At 49.1% G+C, this 19553-nt stretch overlaps 1 protein-coding gene across 2 annotated transcripts; it reads left to right on the forward strand.

The window, feature by feature from the left end:
- The first annotated feature begins 12225 nt into the window (after window positions 1-12225).
- On the forward strand, window positions 12226-19191 carry ADCYAP1 (adenylate cyclase activating polypeptide 1). 2 transcript variants are annotated; one of them, XM_054284819.1, is made up of 5 exons: window positions 12226-12347; window positions 13696-13803; window positions 15683-15817; window positions 16308-16403; window positions 17385-19191. In XM_054284819.1, exons 2-5 carry the CDS (start codon window positions 13703-13705, stop codon window positions 17569-17571), a joined length of 519 nt encoding a protein of 172 aa, XP_054140794.1. In that variant the 5' UTR covers window positions 12226-12347; window positions 13696-13702; the 3' UTR covers window positions 17572-19191. The 2 variants fall into 2 exon arrangements, with proteins under 2 accessions (XP_054140794.1, XP_054140793.1); XM_054284818.1 differs by lacking the exon at window positions 12226-12347 and adding an exon at window positions 12639-13336.
- The last annotated feature ends 362 nt before the right edge of the window (window positions 19192-19553 follow it).

Consider the following 19553-nt stretch of genomic DNA (forward strand, 5'->3'; position numbering starts at 1 on the left):
AGTACCAACATTACGACTTTCTAGCTTTTTTTCCTAGATTTTCTAGGTTTTTTCTTCCTTAATTGCAAGCTGCAATGGCCAGAGCTGTACTTTCCTTCCAAAAATATGGAAGACTCAAAATTTATGAACTAATTGACTGATTTCACTTGCAAATTTCTGTGCCGAAATCGCTCTATAGGAAGCATTTACACAAGTTTTACAGTAATGAGATGATCAGAACGAAATCCAAAGTTGCAGAAGACAGAACTCTGAGTGCCCATCCTATCTGATCAAAAATTCCTTCTCTAATTGCTGAAAAAGGAAAGGGTGAAAGTGGTGGCCCATCCATACCTTTTCCCAGAGACAGCAATGGCAGCAGTGTACTTGAGGTATGTGAGATGGGCATGTTGCTTTCTGTGTGGCAATTTGTCTCTTAACATCATCAGAAGCAGGGGAAAATCTCTGTTAGCAAAACCAGATTTTTGCATCCTATTATCCAGTGCCAGGATGGTGATGCACATGAATGAAGGAGTGCCAGGATGGTGATGCACACGAAAGGACAAGAGAAGAAAAATACAGCAGAAAACTGTGACCACCTGGTGACATGATCTGGGCCATGTGCACCACATGCAAATGGGTCTCGTGGTCCTCTCAATATGTCTGATGAATTTTCCCTACAACAATTTTGTTTTATTACTGAGGCAAAGGTCTATATCTTTTAATATCCATTTTGTGAAGAATACATTTACAAATTGTTTTAATAACAGTTATGTGCATTAATCTCACAATGCATTTTCTTACTGTAATGCAATTGCAGAAAACATTTCTCTGAAGCCTGGTAGTAGACCGAGTCTGGAAGGTTAAAAAAAAATAAATTAAGAAGAACATTTCAGAGTTTGAAGACTCAAGTACTTTTAAAGGCAACTGCTGTCAATGTTGCTTTTGTGTTGACAGAATCCTTTTAAAAGGTTTTGTGGTGCGAAAAGCACCTTTTAGTGGGTTTTCATAATGCACTGGGAGAGAACAAGAAAATGTTTTTCTCACCGTGGCCGGTCACAGAGCGCACTTAGAACATCGCGTTCCCGGCGCGGGAGGCGATTTTCCATCGGGCTCGCAGGCGCAGCCGGGGACAGCGGCACTCACGCCTGCCCCGCTCGCCCTGGGGACTCTTTGCTGCTTCCAGCGCTCCCCAGCATGACTCAGGCTCCTTAATGCGCCTGCCGGAGATGCTCGGCGAGAGGGATCACACCCGCCCCAAAGCGAGAGATGCACGTCCCTCCCCACAGCCTGCGGGAGGCGAAAGTGCTTTTATTGTAGAGCTGGGAGCGGCAGGGCTGGTGTCCCCGGTGCCAGCTGCCACCCCGCAGCCGCAAGGCGGCACGGAGGGTTTGCGCTTCCCCCGGCCGGTGTCCGCACCGAGCAGCGCCCGCCGCGCTCTCCCGCCGGGAGCTGAGCTCCTGGGACAGCCTTGAGTGAGGCTTGAGCCTTGCTGTGTCCTTGAGGCTGCTGCTTCCCAGGAAACCCAGCCCGTGCCTACATCACTCCTGCACAAATCCTCCCTTCCTGCTGTCGCTCAGGACAGCCATCGCTTCTTGTCCAGCCAGGCTGGCTAATTTCTGCTGGCCAAGGTATTGATTGCCATCTTCTTAGAAATGGTAAAAGTTTTGCAAAGCAACAAATGATCAGTAGTTTTATCACTTGCATGATTATTTCTGGAAGCAGGATATTTTGGTGCAGAGTGATTAATTTTAGCTGTTAGCATCTTTGATGCTTCCTATTGAATGAACAAATCAAAACCCTTTAAAATTAAAACTAAGTTGCTGTTTGGTACTATTCCAAAACAGTGAACACTTCCTTACTGTAATACTTGTTTCTCTCAGCACAAAAAGCAACTGCAGCACACAATTCCTTCTCAACAGTACCAAAATTGTCTTATATGGTCAGAAGATGCCTCTCAAACACATTAATGTCAAGCCCTTGGCTGAGATTGCCAGACCCCCAAGTGCACCCCATGCTCACAGGTCATATGCAACAGGGTCGTCAGAGATCAAACAAACAGCAAATATTCCCAATTTGGCTCTTCTAGTCCTGCTGCTCTCAGCCTGGTCTGTAACAGATCTGACAGCCAGGAAAAGGAGAAAATCACTTACACAGAAGTCTGCTGCAATATTCTGCACTGACACTTTGGTGATGCTATGGTGGGGATAAAATTGGGTTTTCTCTCACAGATGAACCCCACCTTGGTATATTTGTGGCACCTATGTTGTATATGATGCATCTGTGACACTTATGTCTTTCTGGGGGTGGACAGGAAAGGACAGGATGGATGGGTGCATCTCATGCTGCTGTGGCTTTTGATCAAGCAAAAATGAGTGATGAAGATGTGATAGGAAGAGAATCTGGTGCTGGGTTATTAAAAAGCGCACTACAGATTTTCTTTGCAATATATATCTGTGTGAACCTCAGTGATTTCTCTGCAGTACTGCTTCATTCACAGACAGGGTTTTCCTTATAACTTACTTTCAGATGCTTTGTGCAAAAAATGTTTAAGGAATTTCTACCAGAGGTACAGCTTCTGCTGGTCCCGTTGGGAAAATAGTGTGAAAGTGTCACCGCTTAAATTTTTCTTTTTACCCTGCCTTAACATTTTACCTGGAAAATAATCTAAAGATTTAACTGAGTGTGACATTAATTTGCTCTGAAATTGTGAAATAAACAGTTCCTACAACCAGTATTATGCAGGTGTCATTAATAGCCCAGTCCCAAGGAAGGCAGACATTAAGAGCTCCTATTTGTTGTATTCATCTATTTAAAACTTGCTGCTTTTATAAATAGGACTCCAGGCCATGTAAGGAGAATAGTGACATGTAATAGTTCACTGGGAGTTGCAGGTATGCACTGCTCAGCAAAAGTAAGGCAGCAACTGTGAACTAAAGGAACTGTAAGTGCTCAGCACGCAGACCTCTGGGGAGCTAAAAAGCTGTGCCTGACTTCAATCCACCTTTCTTCTTCCAAGAAACCGTCTAAATGGAGATCCCCCACCACCACCCCCTACCTTTTCTCCATTTCTTAGTAGTTAAGAAATCTGGATTTTAATATCTCTGTGACCTTTCAGTTTTTTATTACCTATCTGGCACAGTGAATATGTTTTCTTCTTCAAGTGCAGCTTCCCTTTTATTGCAGGCTCATTTAGGGCTAATTCAGCACAGCACAAGATACCTCCAGGATGTAGTGTTTTGCAACACCTTTCCCACTTAACATCCCTGAATTTTATAATCATGGATCATGCATTCTGGGGTGGTTTGTCTCCCATCCTGTGGAATCTACACAATGGGTGAGAAGTGATCCTGAAAGAGTATTTGCTCTAGGTTTAGCTACTTAAACTAAATGCAGATGTCGAAATCAAGAGGAATCACCATACATTACACTTTTCTTCACATCCTAATACCAAGTTTATACTTTTTGTCTGTGAGTCAATGCTTGGTAACTTTTGCCATCTTTCTAATGCATTTCAGTGACTGTGCTGACTTTACCTGTCGCTGTTTTCCAGAGCAGCTGTGTGCACCATTGTTCAATAAGAAAAAATATGAGGAAAACTTGTGATTCAGCTCTCCTTACTGTCTCTTCTTCCCCCACGAAAATCAAGGAAGAACACCAACTATATTGAGTGTAATGACTAGCAGTATTATTCACTAATCAACACTGGAAGATGGGGAAAGATTTCTTCTGAAGGACAGCTTTTAATCAGGCGCAAAGTCTCCTTTGATTACCCTGTTCTCAGAGGATGAGTAATGTTGTTTTAATTCTTTTTCAGTTTAGTTCAAGGTTATTATCATCTTCAAACTAGTAACCAATACATGAATTCACTAGTGTTTCAAGTCACTGACTGCACATTTTCTTTTTCTTGGAGACATTTTCTTTGCCACCTAAGAGTCGCCGATTTCTACATGCGCTGGTGGAGACCACCATGTGATGACTACAAGTTTGGGGGATGGGAAAGGAATTTCTTTCACTAAAATCACTCTTCATAGGGACTAAATATTAATCTCCCTTGAATTCATGACAGAACACACTGGCAGACAGTTACTTTATAGATTAGTGGCACTGGATATTTGGAGGCACAAGAGGTATTATTCCCAATACTGGCAAAAACTTGGGATTCAGATTAGAAGAGTGACCATCTGACCCCACTAAAGCAATCAGGATCTTTGTCTTTGACATCAGTGGGGTCAGGTATTTGTTTTAAAACTATTCATGTTTTTTAGCTATATGGTCCCAAGAAAGTCACTGAGTTTGTTGTATTTCGTACTTTACTAGATAAAACAGATCTAATATGTTTATGACTTATAAGAATTATGACTTGTAATTCTTACAATAATAACCTGACAAAAGAATATTGTGAGAGTAGTAGTGGTATATGAATTCAGATGAAGCATTGCATAATTGTAGCATATTTTATATGTATAAAGAACCCACATTAAGTAGAGGCTTATACCCCGATCATATGCTGCTCATTTTCATCTAAAATAAAAGACATTTTTTTCTAAATTTGTGATTTTTTTGGGGGGGTGAGGTTTAGCATAATTTTCTCAATACTGAACAAATATTTTTCCCTTTCATAAACAGAATTTTATTCTCCTATTCCAGTATTTATCTTGTAGTAAACAAGGTTTACCTTGTTGTAGCTCTGTGATAATTATATAAAAGTATTCTACATTAGGAATGGGAGATAAAGAAGACAGGCTATGTGGAAATGAACAGTACATCAGAAGCAATCTCTGTCTTAGAACAGAACTGGTAGAACTGGTCTGAAGAGACAAAGGTCAGGAGTTGTATTAAAACCAGACTTCTTTACTTTCCATAGAGGAGATGTTTGAATGAATAAGGTTCTTGACAATGGCTGTCTTTTGAATGGGATAATTTTTTTTATTCCAGAAAGGTATGTGAAACATATAAAGGTATCTCCTTGTAGAGTCCTTACTAAAAAAATCAAACCAGAACCAAATCCAAAAGCCAAAACACATTTAAGTGTTAGCATTAGATGATAAGATGTTATTTCTGCATTTCCTTGCTCAGACTTGTTGTCTATTGTGTTTTATGCAATGGTGAAACATTCTTTAGAGACAGTTATAACCAATATAGATTTTAGAGCAATCTCAAGTGTTACTGAGACCTAGAGGAAAAACTGCATTTGCTGTAGAGTAGAATATGTCAGAACATCACACCAAATTTCTTCTGGTTTTTTTTTTTTTTTTTTTTTTTTTCCCTTGAAAAAACATACTGAAGTCAATAATATACTTGCACTTGAAAGCAAGAAATCCCCAGGAAATGGATTTCCACTACAGTGAAATGCACCATATTTAACTTTCAGGATTTAAACACACCTACAGAGTATCATAGTTTATCATTATGTTGTTGCTATCGGTACGTGCAGTTACCTCTGGAGACTGAACTCAGATTTGGGGGTCAAAAGAGAGAGTTCCAATGTCCTAACGATTTCTGGTTTGTGCTGTACTCTGCAAACTCCTATGAAATTCCAAACTAACTAAAGATATCAGTATTTACATAATGAGCTCAATGGACATGTACCTGGAGTAATGAAATCACATAGGAGTTTCTGCAGACAATCTTCATTCCTAATGAGAAGGGTCAATAAATCCAGTGCAGTTCTGTCTGAAATCAGTGAGTGGCATTACAAGGGTCAGAGACTGATTTTTGACATTAGAAGAGGCCATTACGAACATCCAGTCTGACCTTTGCATAAAGCAGGGCAAAGAATGGCTCGACAGCTTGAGATCTTTTAGAAAGATAGCAAGCCTGACTTTAAAGATTTTCTAGTAATGGAGATTGTAATCCAATTCTGTTTAAGTGATTAATTGCCTTGGCTGTTACAGAAATGCATTTTATTAGCAGATGGAGATGGATCGGACCATAAGGCCACACACAAGAAATCTTTGTGCTCTCTTTAAATATAAAAACTAAGAACCACACATTTTCCTCTAGGCTAGGTAGACTCGAGTACTTTATTTAAGTTATGACAGGAGACAAAGATCATGCGCTGTTTCCCGGCCCCTATGCCTGGCTGGTGGCCCCAGAGTCTGCTGTCCAGCCAAATTGTGGCACAGAGGCCAGAAAACTGAGCTCCCAGTCTCACCCCACACCCTACCCCTCACTTCTGGAGCTGTGCATCTGGTGGAGACAGGCCCTCATGTGCTGCTAAGAGAAGTGGGAGCTCTCCCTGTTGCTCACTGTTGGAACCCAGGAAATTCCTCTGACTGCCCTGGAGGATTTGAGCCCCTGCCTGGGGGGCTCTGAGACCTTGGCACAGAGTCCAAGGCCCCTGTGCCTTTGATCTTGACCCACGGAAAAAATTACCAACCTTATATGAGCATTTACAAGCCACGAAAGTTTAAGTAGAATGATAGTGAATTTATCACAGGGTGAAAAATAGAATTTTGAGTTTTTTAGAATAGGGCTCAGGGTCCCAAGATGGAGAAATTTGGGCGTGCCTTGTCCTTTTTCCTTCTTCTTCCTAGCCTCCATCTTCTGGATGATGTTGGCACTTTTAGATTGGTTTAGAGTAGAAGCTCACTGTCTAACATAGGTGATAGTTTTTGGAAAGTTATTGTAAATATTGTACACATAGTTTTTAGTATAAAAAGGTAACACCGCCCTGGGGGCAGTCAGTGTGCCTCAACCCGACCTGCCAGACAGACCTGCAGCGGGTCAGAAAAAGAATGTAATAGATAAGAAATAATAAACAGCCTTGAGAACGAGAACAGAAGAATTCTGAATCCTTCTTCAGCTGCCAGGCTGGGAAAAAGAAGCTTGTACATATCTCAGAGTCAAACTGACCAGCAGAGATTCTGAGAGCTCACCATGCACAAACCAGGGAGCTAAGCCACGTGAAGGGCTCGAATGCTCAGGGCAATTTTGGCTGTGGCCGGCATGGCCTGCATCCCCACAAGGCAGAAGCTGCACTGCAGGGTGCACAAACCACCAAGGACAGGCTTCTACACCAAACCAAATATCTTTTTTCCTTAATGAGAAAGGCTTTGTTATTGTCTCATCAAAATACGTGTTCTGATTGATATTTACTGGGCTCTGCGTGACCCGTCTCTATCATCCTTAGCGTGGTTAATTGGAATTATTGAGCGGCGCCCGGCTCTGGCAGCCTGGGATTCACCCCTGTTGGGATGCTCCTCACCTGCCCGCCCCGCACGGCCTCTGTGCAGCCTTGCTCCCGTCAGACTGAATTAAGCTGCACTGTCAGGAGCCAGAGACCCTTCAACAGTTTTCCAGCACAAGCAACACTAAATTAGTGTTTGGTAATAGGCTGCACACTGTTTTGTAATAAGAAAATATGGATGGTTCTATTTATTCCCTCTCGCTCCCTGCGATGATAAGAAATGTTCTAATTCATTATTAATTTGTTCCAACTATTTCTGGTAAATGTAAACTATGAATAACTTTAGCTATGCCATTAGCAATACCTCAGAACTATGGATGGATTTTTGGTTCTGGACACAGGCACATGGCAGTCCCACTGTTTCTAAAGGTGTACCCAAAATTCTGTCACATTGGGGAACAAAATCAGAACTTGTCATTCACCTTGGGCTACAGCTGCATCTAAAGCAACCCGGAACACAAAAAAATATTGAGGCTGTTATATGTCTGGTATAAATTATTGTATCTTGGCAGCACTTGTGAAACTTTGTATATTCTATCTGCTTAAGGGTTTACCCTATCCCTGAACACTGGGCCAAATAGAAATGAGAGAGGGGATAGATCTGCTGCCAGTGCTAAAGCCTTGTGTTCTGCCCTGTGGACTAGTGAGGTCTTTAGTGGCATTTTATAGGTTTCTGGCTTTAGTGTAGAATAGGCCTTTGGAATATTAAGTCTTAAAATAAGTCCTTTATTTGTTGTTGCTTTTTGCCTTTCATAATTTGTTTTTCTAGTTTTCATACATAAATGATTGATCAAAGAACCACTGTCAGAAAGCATCAAGGATAATTCTTTTCTTCTCTTGCAGCATACGACTTCATTTGCGTGAAAGATGAGAGATTATAAATAAAGCTATTGGTCATCCGAGGAAATTTTTTGTTCCAGGCATAGCATGGTAGTACCTCCTCGTGAAACCGAGTCTGCCGTTTGGTCATTTATTTATTTAGAAAGTGATTTGCCTTTGTGTTTGGATGGGAATGACTCTCCCTTTGCCTCTGTATTGCGGTAGTCATCTGCCTTCATTTACTGGATAGGGGGAGGAGGACACCCACGGGGTAAGATTGAACACTGAGCTTCTGTGTGGGCAATTATGCAAGACACAGGCAACCCACTGGCCTTGTCTCTCACCGTGAGCTCTGAGCAGCAGCAAGAGCAGAGTGACTGCACTGCTGGTGCTCCTACACCGCTGCCCTGGCAAGTGCTCTTCTGCCTCCTCACTTCAGAGAAGCGAAGAAAAAAAAACCCCAGCCCTTTTTTTTGACTGTTTGCTTGGAAGTAAGGTTATAAAAGGTAGCAAGAAATTATCTTGAAGATTCTCATCACAGAGACTTTGCTAACGCTTTAGGTCTCATGCAAAGAGGTTGGCAAGGGTCCTGGCCACCAAGTGAGGCTGCTCCTATCATCTCTGGAGAGATTTGTAGTCCCAATACTGTCCCTGGTTGTTGCTCTCTGGGATTTTTTGTAGTTTGTACATTCTGCCCAGAACTTCCCTGGGTGACCGAGCTCGTCTGAATTGCAGCTTTGTCCCTTTGGGCATGAGGAAGCACATGGGTGTTTGTGCTTTCTCCAGTGTGCCTGAGCATTTTGCTGCTTTTACCTAAAGAAAGCCTGAGAGGGAATGGCACATTAAAAGAAAAACAACTCTGTGAATGAAATACTTCAGCCCTTTCTGTCCCTGACTGGACTGACATCTAGCCTACAGGAGGAAAGTAGGGCTTTCCCACCTCTGCTGCAGATTCCGCGTCTTGGCTGGAAGTGCTGAAATGCCCTCAAAGCCGTGCTTGAGCTATAATACCCTCTGTTCTGCTGCCAGGCTATCTCTAATCAGCCTTTTTCAGATGACCGCAGCTACAGCTGGATGATTTAATGGATGGGTTAATCTCCCCTCTGACAAGTACATCTTTCCCAGGAGCTGGCCCTTGGGGAGGAAGAGGAGTCAGGAAAGCCAAGAAAGAGTGAAGGCTGGTGTTGTGTTTGTGAAACTGGTGCAGACAAGTATTCATTGGCATACTGGTTAGCAATAGGCTTCCCAAACCACTCCTGTAAGAAAGGAGGCCTGGCAGGGATAGGTACCAGATAGGTGATAAACTCATAATATGTGTGTGTGTGTCAGAGAGAGAGAGACAGCTGGTTTGGCAGGATTGCTTGCTTTTGAGAAAGAAGAATTCCTCCCTTTCTATATTGGCAAAAATACATGCGTCCTTTCATGATAAAATTATGTATTCCATGTACATCAATTCTTCCAGGTTCTTTTAAAAACATGCAGCTAAGTTGGGGCATACTGAAAAAATATGAATATAGTGGCTGGGCATCCAACCAGTGTGTATGAGATATCTGGCTTTAAGGACCAATAGAGTTTCCTGACAGTTTGATAAATTACTCAAAATATATTTTATAAAATATGGATAAATATATAAAGGGGGTTTCTGAGGAGTCAAAAAGATGTCCATTATGGTACATGATGAAATATGTTCCTTTGAATTAGAACTATAGCAGCAAGGTTTCCAGCAGTCAGCTGCAGTCAGGCTTGACAAGGCTTACAGAATGTAAGCTCCCCTAGAAACTTCTATAGAATTATAATGCTCTAGTTAATAAAATAGATATTTAAAATAGAATAGTTAGATAAATTAAAAGGTCTAATTTAAGCTGGTACAGGAAAGATGAAAGAAATTCTGCCAATAAAAAAAACCTGCTTTTCTTTAGATACTGCCTTAGGAATTTGCCCTGGAGGCAAGTATTATATACCTTAAATCCCTCTCAGCCTTGAGATGACAGTTATTGAGAAATTTATTTGTACGCAGAGACCAGATTAGAACCTTTACTTCCTCAGCCTAAACCGCAGTCATGTCCTAATCACATTCACTGTGCACACACACCCCTGTGACGTAGACTGAGATGCTGTGAAACTTTTATTGGTACAAACTGTGTGTGTTACTCACCACAAGTGACAGCTCAGAAGATGCATTTTTTGCAAACCATCCTGACATTGCTGCTGCATGCACCAGGGTGGCACGGGGTCTCTGTGTGGGGTCTGTAGCTTCAGGTTTGTTTTATGGGTATCTCTACCTCTGTGCTGCTAATGCCTGCTATTTCAGGCATCCTCATACTTTCTGTAAGGATCCTGGGGAGTGGGAATGGAGGAGAGGAAATGCAGCTGTATCTATCAAAAGTAGATGAAAGTAGCTTTTTTAAAGTGAAAACAGCCACAGCTTTTAAATGCATTACCTGTGTGTGTCTCGTCTCTTTGGAGAGCAGGAATGTTTTTCCTGTCGTTTAGACGGAGTGTCCGTTCAAGCCTTCATCCTGACGTGATTCACACAGTCCTGTCCACACAGGTTTCTAGAAAAGCCCGTGTTTACCCCTGCTACCGCCGAGCCATGACAAAAGAAACATAAAAACCCCCACCACAAACCCCACCAGCCCCAAGGCCCGGTGCGGGGGGGCAGCGGGCCGCCTTTCCTGCTGGCTGCTCTCACAGCCGGGCGCGGGGGTTCACTCCAGCCCAGCCCAGCCCAGCCCGGCCGGGGCACGGGGCAGCCCCGGCCCGCCCGACGGCGGCTCCGCGGCTTGGCCGCAGGCGCGCAGCTGCCGCGCGGTGGCGCCCTCCGCTCACGGACCGTGCGGCCGCGGGCGCGGCGGGCGGCGGGGAAGCCCCGGCACGGTGCGGGACCGGCGGCGGCCGCGGGGCGCCCCTTTTCCTGCCGGGAGCGGAGGGGGGACCCTGCTCCGGCGGGTCATCTCTCGCTCCCCGCTCCGGCGGGTCACCTATCTCTCCCTGCCCCGGCGGGAACGGCGGGATCCCCCTTTTCCTACCGGGAGCGGTGACCCTTTCCCGAGCGGGAGCGGTGGGATGATCCGTTCCCCAGCGGGAGCGGCGCGGTGACCGCTTCTCCGGCAGCCCCGCCGGGCGCCCTGCCCTGCCCCGTTCCCTCTCCAGCCAGCGGTCCATAGCGGCCCGAAAGGCCTGGCACAGAATGATAACGGGGACAGCGTCCCGCTCCGTCCCTAGTCCCGCATCCCCGCCCGGGATCGCGTCGTTGGGCATTTCTACGGGAATCATTCATTCACGTCAAATTTCCTTTATCTCCGGAAAATATTGAAACCTTAAATGACCGTAATAGGAATGTAATTGTATGGTGTGTTCTTTGTTGTTGTTGTTTTTGAGAAATCGATTTGGGCTCAGATAACCCATCCAAGCACGTTACACCAAACCCATTCAAATAGGAAACAGGAGAACTATATTATTGCTGCTTCCTGAACGATCTGGTTATGATCCCAATAATTAAAATGTCTAGTAATGGCTCCTGAAGCCTGTATTTCTTCGGGTAATTCTCGGAAATGAAGGGCACATTTTCGGTCGCGGAGGGAGGGGAGTGCGGAGACAAGCAGCAATTGCAGCGGCTGGGAGCCCGCCGGTGGCCCGCGCCCGGCCCATCACTTCGGGGGAAAATTATTCCGGCGGCGGGGAAGTCCCCAGAGAAGGGATTTCCTTCCCGGTCCCTCAGGCAAATCAACTTTTTTTTTTTTTTTTTTTTTTTTTTTCCCCTCATGGCGATGCTCTTCCCTCCCTCTCTGCCAAGTGCTGCGAGCCGCACATCTGTCTCTGCACAAGGCGGAGAGACGAAAGGGTCGGGCCACGGGATTGAGGGGAAAAGCCGCCCCCCTCCTCCCCGGGCAGCGCCGGCTGAGCGTGGGACCTTCCCTGCGGCGGGGCCGTGGGGCTTGTCCCTTACGCGGCTTCAATACACGCAGAGCGGTCACCCCGCTGCTGGTTTCCCCGGGAGGGATGCCTTGTGTAATGGGAACAATATTAACAATCCTTAAAGAAAAAAAAAAAAAAGACAAAGAAAAAAGATAAAAGAAAAAAAAAAAGGAAAAAAATAAATGGGGGCCTGGAAAAAAAATTAGGCACTTAAATTCTTAAATCTCCGCGGAAGTGGGGGTTTCCGCGGCGGGGCTGCTCCGCCTGCGCGCTCAGCGCCGGGCGGCTCCGCGGGGGCCTGCGCCCAGAGGCGGCCCCGGGCTGCGTGCGGGCTGAGCTGGCCCCGCGGAAAGACCCGGAGAAAGCCGTGGGGGAGCCCAACAAGCCGGGGGACCCCCACCCCACCCCTCGCTGCTCTCCTCCGCTTCCCTTCCCACGTCAGGTAAAACTTTACTGTGGCGAACATCCTTTTGGGTTTGTGCGGTGAGGCTTTTCTGCGTGTTTGTTTGATTGTTAGGTTTTCTTTTTCTATTTTTTTTTGGGGGGGGGGAGGAAGTGTGAGTTGGTGTTTATGAGAAGCTTTATGACTCCTGATAAGCTCATCTTTGAGGACGACACAGAACTGTGTTCCTTGAGGAATTGGGGTGGTGACGTCTTTTCTGATACCCGATTATTACGTGACTGAGGAAAAAAAAAAAAGGCATTTGATTCATGAATAAAAATCCGGACACCACTACGGGGGCAACAAACAATATTGCCCGTCCTCTAAGGTAACAAGCAGGCAAATGTTTACGAAGAGGGCTCTTGCCGAAGCGGGGTGTTTGCAAAGATTTTCTTGCTAATTGCATATCAGACGGAAGGCTGCGGAAGGCTGGTCAAGTTTGGAGCCACCGAGCAGGAGAAGAAGAGAAGGCTGAAGGCGCTCAGTGAGGAGAGAGATCTGGGGAAGACAACATCGCACGCAGCCAGCCCGCGGCTCCTGCCTCCGCTCCCTCCCGGACTCGCTCGCTCTCTTCCCTCTCCCCCAGCGCTCCGTTCTCCGGCGGCACCTCGCTCCATCCCTCTTTCTCAATTCCCTCGTAGACTCCACTCCAGATCTGTGCTGCTGCCTGCAAACTTTTTTCCTTTATATTTTTTTTTTTTTTCCCTCCTGCCTCTCTTTTTCTTTTTGGAGTGGATAGCCCTAAAACCAGCAAACAACTAACTGCTGCCGCTTCTGCATCTTCTGCATCCCGCCGGTCCCTCGCCCATAGGAGAGGCGATGTCACGAGGGTTTTAACTCTTTTTGGACGCAACTTGGGAGAGAGCTCGATTTCTCTCCCCCTGCCCATTTTGGGTCTTTTTTTTTTTTTTTTTTTTTTGCCGCCCCAAGACCTGCCGTTTTAGTTTCGCAGCCAAACGCTCTCAGTGCCGGGTGTCTAGAGTTTAATGGTAAGGACACGAGCTGGCTCGCCGGGCCTTCCCGCAGCGCTCCCGGGGCGGGCGGGCACCGACGGGGCGGGCGGCGGCCGCAGCTCTCTGCGCCGGGCACCGCACCGCTCCTCTCCGCGCCGGCACCCGCTTGCCCGGGGCGCTTCTTGTCCCCCGGGGCCGCTCTGCCTCATTTTCCGGCAGGCGAGGCCAGGGGGTTGGTGAGCCGTGGGGTGGTTTCTTTGGGTTTTTGTTAGTGGTAGGGCTTTTTGTTGTTATTGGGTTTTTCTTTGTTTGTTTTCGGTTCTTTTTTTTCCCCCCTTTTTTTTTTTTTTTTTTTTTTTTTTTTTTTACAGCAGTTTCCTTTCCCTCCCGCACAGAGTGGCAATGTGTAGCAAAGCGATCTTAGCACTTCTGGTCTATGGCATAATAATGCACTGCAGCGTCTACTGCTCACCTGCGGCCGGACTTCAGTACCCGGCGCTCAGGTAGGTCCGTCAGCTGTCCGGGAGCTCCGTCGGGATCATTTCCGCGCCCCTCAGCCCCACCTTAGCTAAGGGCAGAGGAATCTTACCGGGGAGGAGAATGAGAGGGGATGTGGAGTAGAGTTACCAAAGGACATCCCCTCCACTTGGGCTGTGTGCCCACCCCCTCCTCCATGCAGCAGCGGCACCCCCAGGTCCGCTCCTCGGGACCCCGGCACTGTGACCCGCGGCCTCTTGTCCCCGCTGGAGTCCCCGAGAGAGGGGGACCTGCTCTTGTGCGTGTCGGTGGGAGCGGGCCGAGATCCCGGCTGCATGTCGACGGGGCCCAAAAGCTCCTCTCCCGTCTGCCCCGTGTCCTGCGGGGCCCTTGGCAGCCTCTGGTTGCCCGCAGCTCGCCGGGGGTGAGCGCCGAGCACCGCCTGTCCGGCTCAGGGGAGCGGGGCGCGGGGTCGGGTGCGCCGGTGTCTGCGAGCTGTGGGAGCTGTCACGGTTCGTGCAGCGGGGTTGGAGCTGGTGGGGATTCGGTGTCTTCCCCTGTTTATCTGGCTGTGTATTTCCCTTTCCCAAGAGGGAAAGGGGCTGGCACAAGGTTGTTTGGTTTTCTGTGCTCGGAGTTTTCTTGCTGGGCTCCAGCGCAGGCTGATGCCTGTGCTGTCCCTTTCCAGCTGGGAGCCGTGGGCGTTTGGATTCCTCTGTGTTTGGGGCAGGAGTGGAGAACACCCAGAGGCACCAGCACAAGGGAGTTTCCTGCGCTGGTCTGCGGCTGGGGGCTCGGGGGGCCTGGTCCGGGATGGCCGCTGGCAGCCTGTTCTCACCCTGCTTGTCGCCTGCTCGGGCGACCGGTGCTGCTTGGCTTGGGGGAGTTTTGGGCTCGGTGCTGTTGTCCTGATCCACGGGCGCTTGGCTCTGTTCCGGGGTGCCCTGCGGGGGTCACTGCCGTGCGGAAATGAAGCGGGAGGGGGGGGGGATGCCGGGAGCGCAAGGTTGTCCGAGGTGCGTGTCCTTTCTGGGGCTCCGAGGTGTCCTTGCCGTAACCGGGAGCCCGTCGGAGCTGGCTCGGAGCAGCCCCCGTCATCTTCCTGGGCAGTGCGGCTAGGGGGCAGCGGGCTCGGTGGCCTGAGGGGCCATTAGCCGGCAGCAAGCCGGCTTTCTTCATTCAAGCGCCTGAATTAGCAGGAGTGAAACACTTTAGCGGCATCTATTATTAATACCTCCGCTAAAGCTCACAGACAAAAATAGCTGCCTGTAACGTGCAATGACCTACATCGTACTGCAGAGAGGGAGGCAGAGAGCGGGGGCTGGGGGGGCTGGGACGCGCACAAAACTGGCGAGATCTCAAAGGGCAGAGGCACCATTCAACGAAAAAGAGCAGGCGAAGCCCCCCCGTGCCGGCGGGCGCTGCGGGGAGGAGCGGGGCGCGGTCCCCGCCGCCGGGGCTGCCGCTCACCGCCCCGTCTCGGCCGCGGAGGCTGCTCGGCTCCGGCCCAGCCCCCGGCACACAAACGCGTGTGTGCGCGCACCTGGGCGTGCGCTCCGCTCGGGAAGCGCAGCCACGGCGGCGGCGGAGAGGGGATGGATGCACCCCGGGCCGGGCGTGGGCCGTGGAGGGCGGGGGGAGCGGGGATGTTTGGGGGGTTCTTGGAGCCCGTCTGACGGCGGGTGTGTTCCCTCCTCCGCGCTCCTGCCCCGCACAGGAGAGGGCGGGGATGGGAGCGGGCGGGTGCAGGGAGCGGATGGGGCAGTCGGACGGGGCTCCCGGGGCTCCCGGGGCGGCTTCGCCGAGGGGCGGCCGCCGAGGCAGCCGGAAGCCGGCAGCGGGGAGCGGAGCGGAGCGCCCCGCGGAGCCCGGCTGACTCCTTCTCCTTGCTGCTCTCGTTGCCAGGCTGGAGGATGAAGTCTACGACGAGGACGGGAACACCCTGCAGGACTTCGCCTACGACCAAGAGCCCCTCGGTATAGCGAATCCGTCCTCCGTGATCGGCGAGATGTACACCTTGTATTACCCACCGGAAAAGAGGTGACTGCAACTCGCGGGGTGTCAGGCGTGAATTTGGAGTTGGGACAAAAACGGGTCTGGCAGAACCGATTGGGGGAAAAAATAGTAATGATACCTAACAAGCAAACAGCAACAACATCAAAATAAAAATCCCGAACCCAAACAAACGACCATACTGCCCAGGTCGCGGTGCCCAGTGTAAAGCTCAGAAGGAATGGAAAAGCCACCTTACCTCCAGCAGCGCGGGGGAGGGAGCGGGGGAGCCGCCCGCGCCGAGGAGGGCTGGCGCTACTCCCGCCAACGGAGCAGGAATGCCCGGCCGGCGCGGAACCGAGCGAGCGCGGCGGGGAGGGATCTGGGTGGGGACCAGGGGTCCCGGGGGACGCGGGGAGATGCCGCCCTCCGCTCGCTGGCGGAGAGCGATGGTCACCGCCGCCGCCGGGCTCCCGCGACCCGCCGCAGCCCGCTGCCGGGCCTCGCCGCTCACCCGCGGGCTCTTCCCTCTGCCCAGGCACGCCGATGGGATCTTCAACAAAGCCTACAGGAAACTCCTGGGCCAGTTATCCGCCAGGAAATATCTGCACTCACTGATGGCCAAGCGGGTCGGGTAAGGCTCTCTGCTTGCTCTTTTCCGCGGTGGGCGTTGGTGCTGCTGGAAGGGCCGCGCCTGGGGGGGAACAAAGCTGCCCCGGCCGGGGTCGGGATCGCCCTGCGCCCGCCATGGGGCCGGTGGGGCCCGGCTCCCCGAGCACCGGCTGCCCCCGGCCGCTCCCGGCGCAGCGTGAGCCTGGCTGTCAGCGCGGGCGTTCGCGGAGGTTTGTTTGGGCTACTACGCTCGGGCATAGGGATGTATATGTGTGTATATATATTTAGATATAGATATATACACACATGCATGTGTATGTATCTATATATTTACATCTATATATCTATATCTATATCTATATTTCTACATCTATATATCTATATCTAAATCTATATATCTACATCTATATCTATATTTCTACATCTATATCTATGTCAATCTATATCAATCTAACTACCTATATGTCTCTAGAAATTTTTATAGTCAGCCGATTTAAAATTAGCAAATTGGGCAGCCCTTACGGTTTGCTGGGGGGAGCAGCTTATCGAGAGCGGCGATCGAGGGCTCAGCTGCAGCAGCCGAGGCTCGCTCGAAGCCCTGCGCTCCCCCAGCCGCCGGGCGGGGCTCCCCGGGGCCGCCGGCGGGGCACGGGCGGGCCCGGTGCCACCCGCTACCCCTCGGCAGAAGGTAACACGTTAATGAAGCCCCGGGGAGAGCAGCTTTGGCGGCCGCAATGAATAATTCATGGCCGGGAGATATTGTCGCTCCCGCCGCCGCTTGCGCGCACGGCGTCGGGCGCGGTTTCGGCGCGGCCTTTGTCTCCCCGCGCATCTTGCGCACAACGTGTTGCGCCGGGGGCCGCGGGCTGCGCGGGGCTGCGCGGGGCTGCGCGGGGCTGCGCGGGGCTGCGCGGGGCTGCGCGGGGCAGGGGGCGGCGCGCAGGGGCGCGGAGCGGGGCGGGGCGGCCCCGCCTGATGCAGCTGTGCTTCTCGGTGCTTGCAGCGGTGCCAGCGGCGGCCTGGGGGACGATGCGGAACCGCTGACCAAGCGGCACATAGACGGCATCTTCACGGACAGCTACAGCCGCTACCGGAAACAAATGGCTGTCAAGAAATACTTAGCAGCCGTCCTGGGGAAAAGGTATAAACAAAGAATTAAAAACAAAGGACGCCGAGTAGCGTATTTGTAGCGATGTGAGTAACCAGCCACTCCTGTGTATACAAAGTCCTAAGAGAGAGAGAGAGAGAGAGAGAGAGAGAGAGAGAGAGATAAACCCAACAACAACAACAACAAAATCTAAACAAAAACAAAAGTCATTTCCAAACTGACTGAACAATCACCGCTCCTGTGTTATCTAAACATGTATTTATGTATGAAGTAAAGCCATTAAATGAATATTTTGATAATAATATTGTTTTTCTTTTGTACAAAAAGCACTAGAGAAACGCACAGATCTACTTTGTGGACCAATCATTAAGTTATATATAATATATAAATATATATATATAAATACTACTAAGAATAGTAAAGAACAATTCTTCATGAGAAGCCTGCACAAGAACAAGAATTCGCCTGAGCTGTTTATGTTTTTATATAAAATAAATAGAAAAAAAGAGACAATCATTGTTTTGAATATTACTCCTATTTTTGTAACAGAAATTAAAAGGATAGTATTTTTATCCGAGACAGGGTCGAAGACATTAATTTTCACCATTTGCTACTGTATATAGAGAAGGATGACCTGCTCCCAGGGGGATTATGAGGAAATTGATTTGGGAGAATTGGCAAAGCAGATTCTTCCCCTGGTGAGTCTCAAGGCAGGCTCCTTTGCCACTAGCCTCTCTGAAGGGGCAGCGTCCCCTTTCTTCTAGATTTCAATTACTATTTTTTTTCTCTCCTGCTTTCTTTGATTCCAGTTGTATCTCTATTAGTGTATCCTCAAACAATGAGCTTAGAGGATAATTATCTTGTGAAAACAACAGCTCGATCCAAATTGTGCATCTCTGTTGCCTATTGGAGGGAGAAATAGTTAAAAACCCCAAAACTAAAAATAATAATAACAAAAAAAATTTCAAAACAAAACCAAAAATAGCCAAACTCAAAACCCCTACCCACAAATCCCGAACCAGCAGCAAGGGCAGTAAGTACTAAGCCCCGTGCACTGCCCTTCTGGCTGTCTGGGCAGAGTTGCAGAACAAAGCCAAAGCAGAGACAGGACCCGTTTGGAAAGAGTGGGGAGGTGAGCGGGGGCCGGAGCCTGTGCCGGAGCCGGTGCCGCCAGGGTCGAGGTAAGACGAGGCGATCCCACCTCCGATCCGCTACCCAACTGCCCCGGGCAGCTCGGTACTGGACCTGGATGCAAAGTACAGTGTGTTACTCTCCAGTGCTGTCCATGCTTCTCATCATGTGTAATAATGAGCAGGGTTCTCGCCTTTGCATTTTTCGGTCGGAGTTGCTCTTTTCTTTGATTGCTTTTTCTTGTAGGACCTCCCGCCTCTCATCCTCTCTTCGAACTTTTCCGAGCTCTGTTTAACCCACCTGAGTCACCTTTTTGGGTTATGTTCTTTTTGGGAAAAAAAAAAAAAAAAAAAGATTGTGAACGCTCTCTCACTCCTTTGTTCTGTTTTATGCAAGCTCTTATTGTACAAGTTTAGGAACCCCTGTTGTAGCTACCACTAAAGAATTATGCACTACTACGAAAGTTTTTGTTCCTTGTTTATTGAGTTTGGAGGTAAAATGTATTTTTCTACATTCTGGCTTATTGCTTAGTAAAATTTATTTCATAAAACAAACTTTTGTCATAAAAGAATGTGTAGTGTTCACCTGTGGTCCGGTTTCTAACGAGATAAACCATTTTCACCTCATCTCTCTATGTACGGACTCCTATCTTACCGTGTGCCCGGGGGCTGGTGCCGTCCCCCGCCCGGGCCGGGGGCGAAGGAGGACGCGTAGGTACCCGCTTCCTTCCAGCTCACCACACAAACCTTACAGGAGTCTTTCCAAAGACAAAACCAGCCCCGCATCCAAGACGCCGGAAAGCAACCCCCAACCCCCCCAACAAACCCTCGCGGGTAAACCCTTCCTTCCCCGGCCGAGGAGCGGAGCGGAGCGGGCCGGGCCGGGCCCGTGGGGGCGGGCGGGCGATGCCGGCACCGCCCGCCCCGTCCCGCC

Source organism: Melozone crissalis, unplaced genomic scaffold (assembly GCF_028551555.1).
Source record: "Melozone crissalis strain CALT ecotype California unplaced genomic scaffold, PUWL_Pcris_2 ptg000042l_1, whole genome shotgun sequence".
NCBI lineage: Eukaryota > Metazoa > Chordata > Aves > Passeriformes > Passerellidae > Melozone > Melozone crissalis.

Bases quoted from the DNA above. Each gene is read 5' to 3' on its own strand.
- ADCYAP1 (XM_054284819.1), top strand. From the start codon at position 13,703: ATGTGTAGCAAAGCGATCTTAGCACTTCTGGTCTATGGCATAATAATG. The intron at 13,804-15,682 runs GTAGGTCCGTCA...TCTCGTTGCCAG, and splicing joins CTTCAGTACCCGGCGCTCAG to GCTGGAGGATGAAGTCTACG. The intron at 15,818-16,307 runs GTGACTGCAACT...CCCTCTGCCCAG, and splicing joins TATTACCCACCGGAAAAGAG to GCACGCCGATGGGATCTTCA.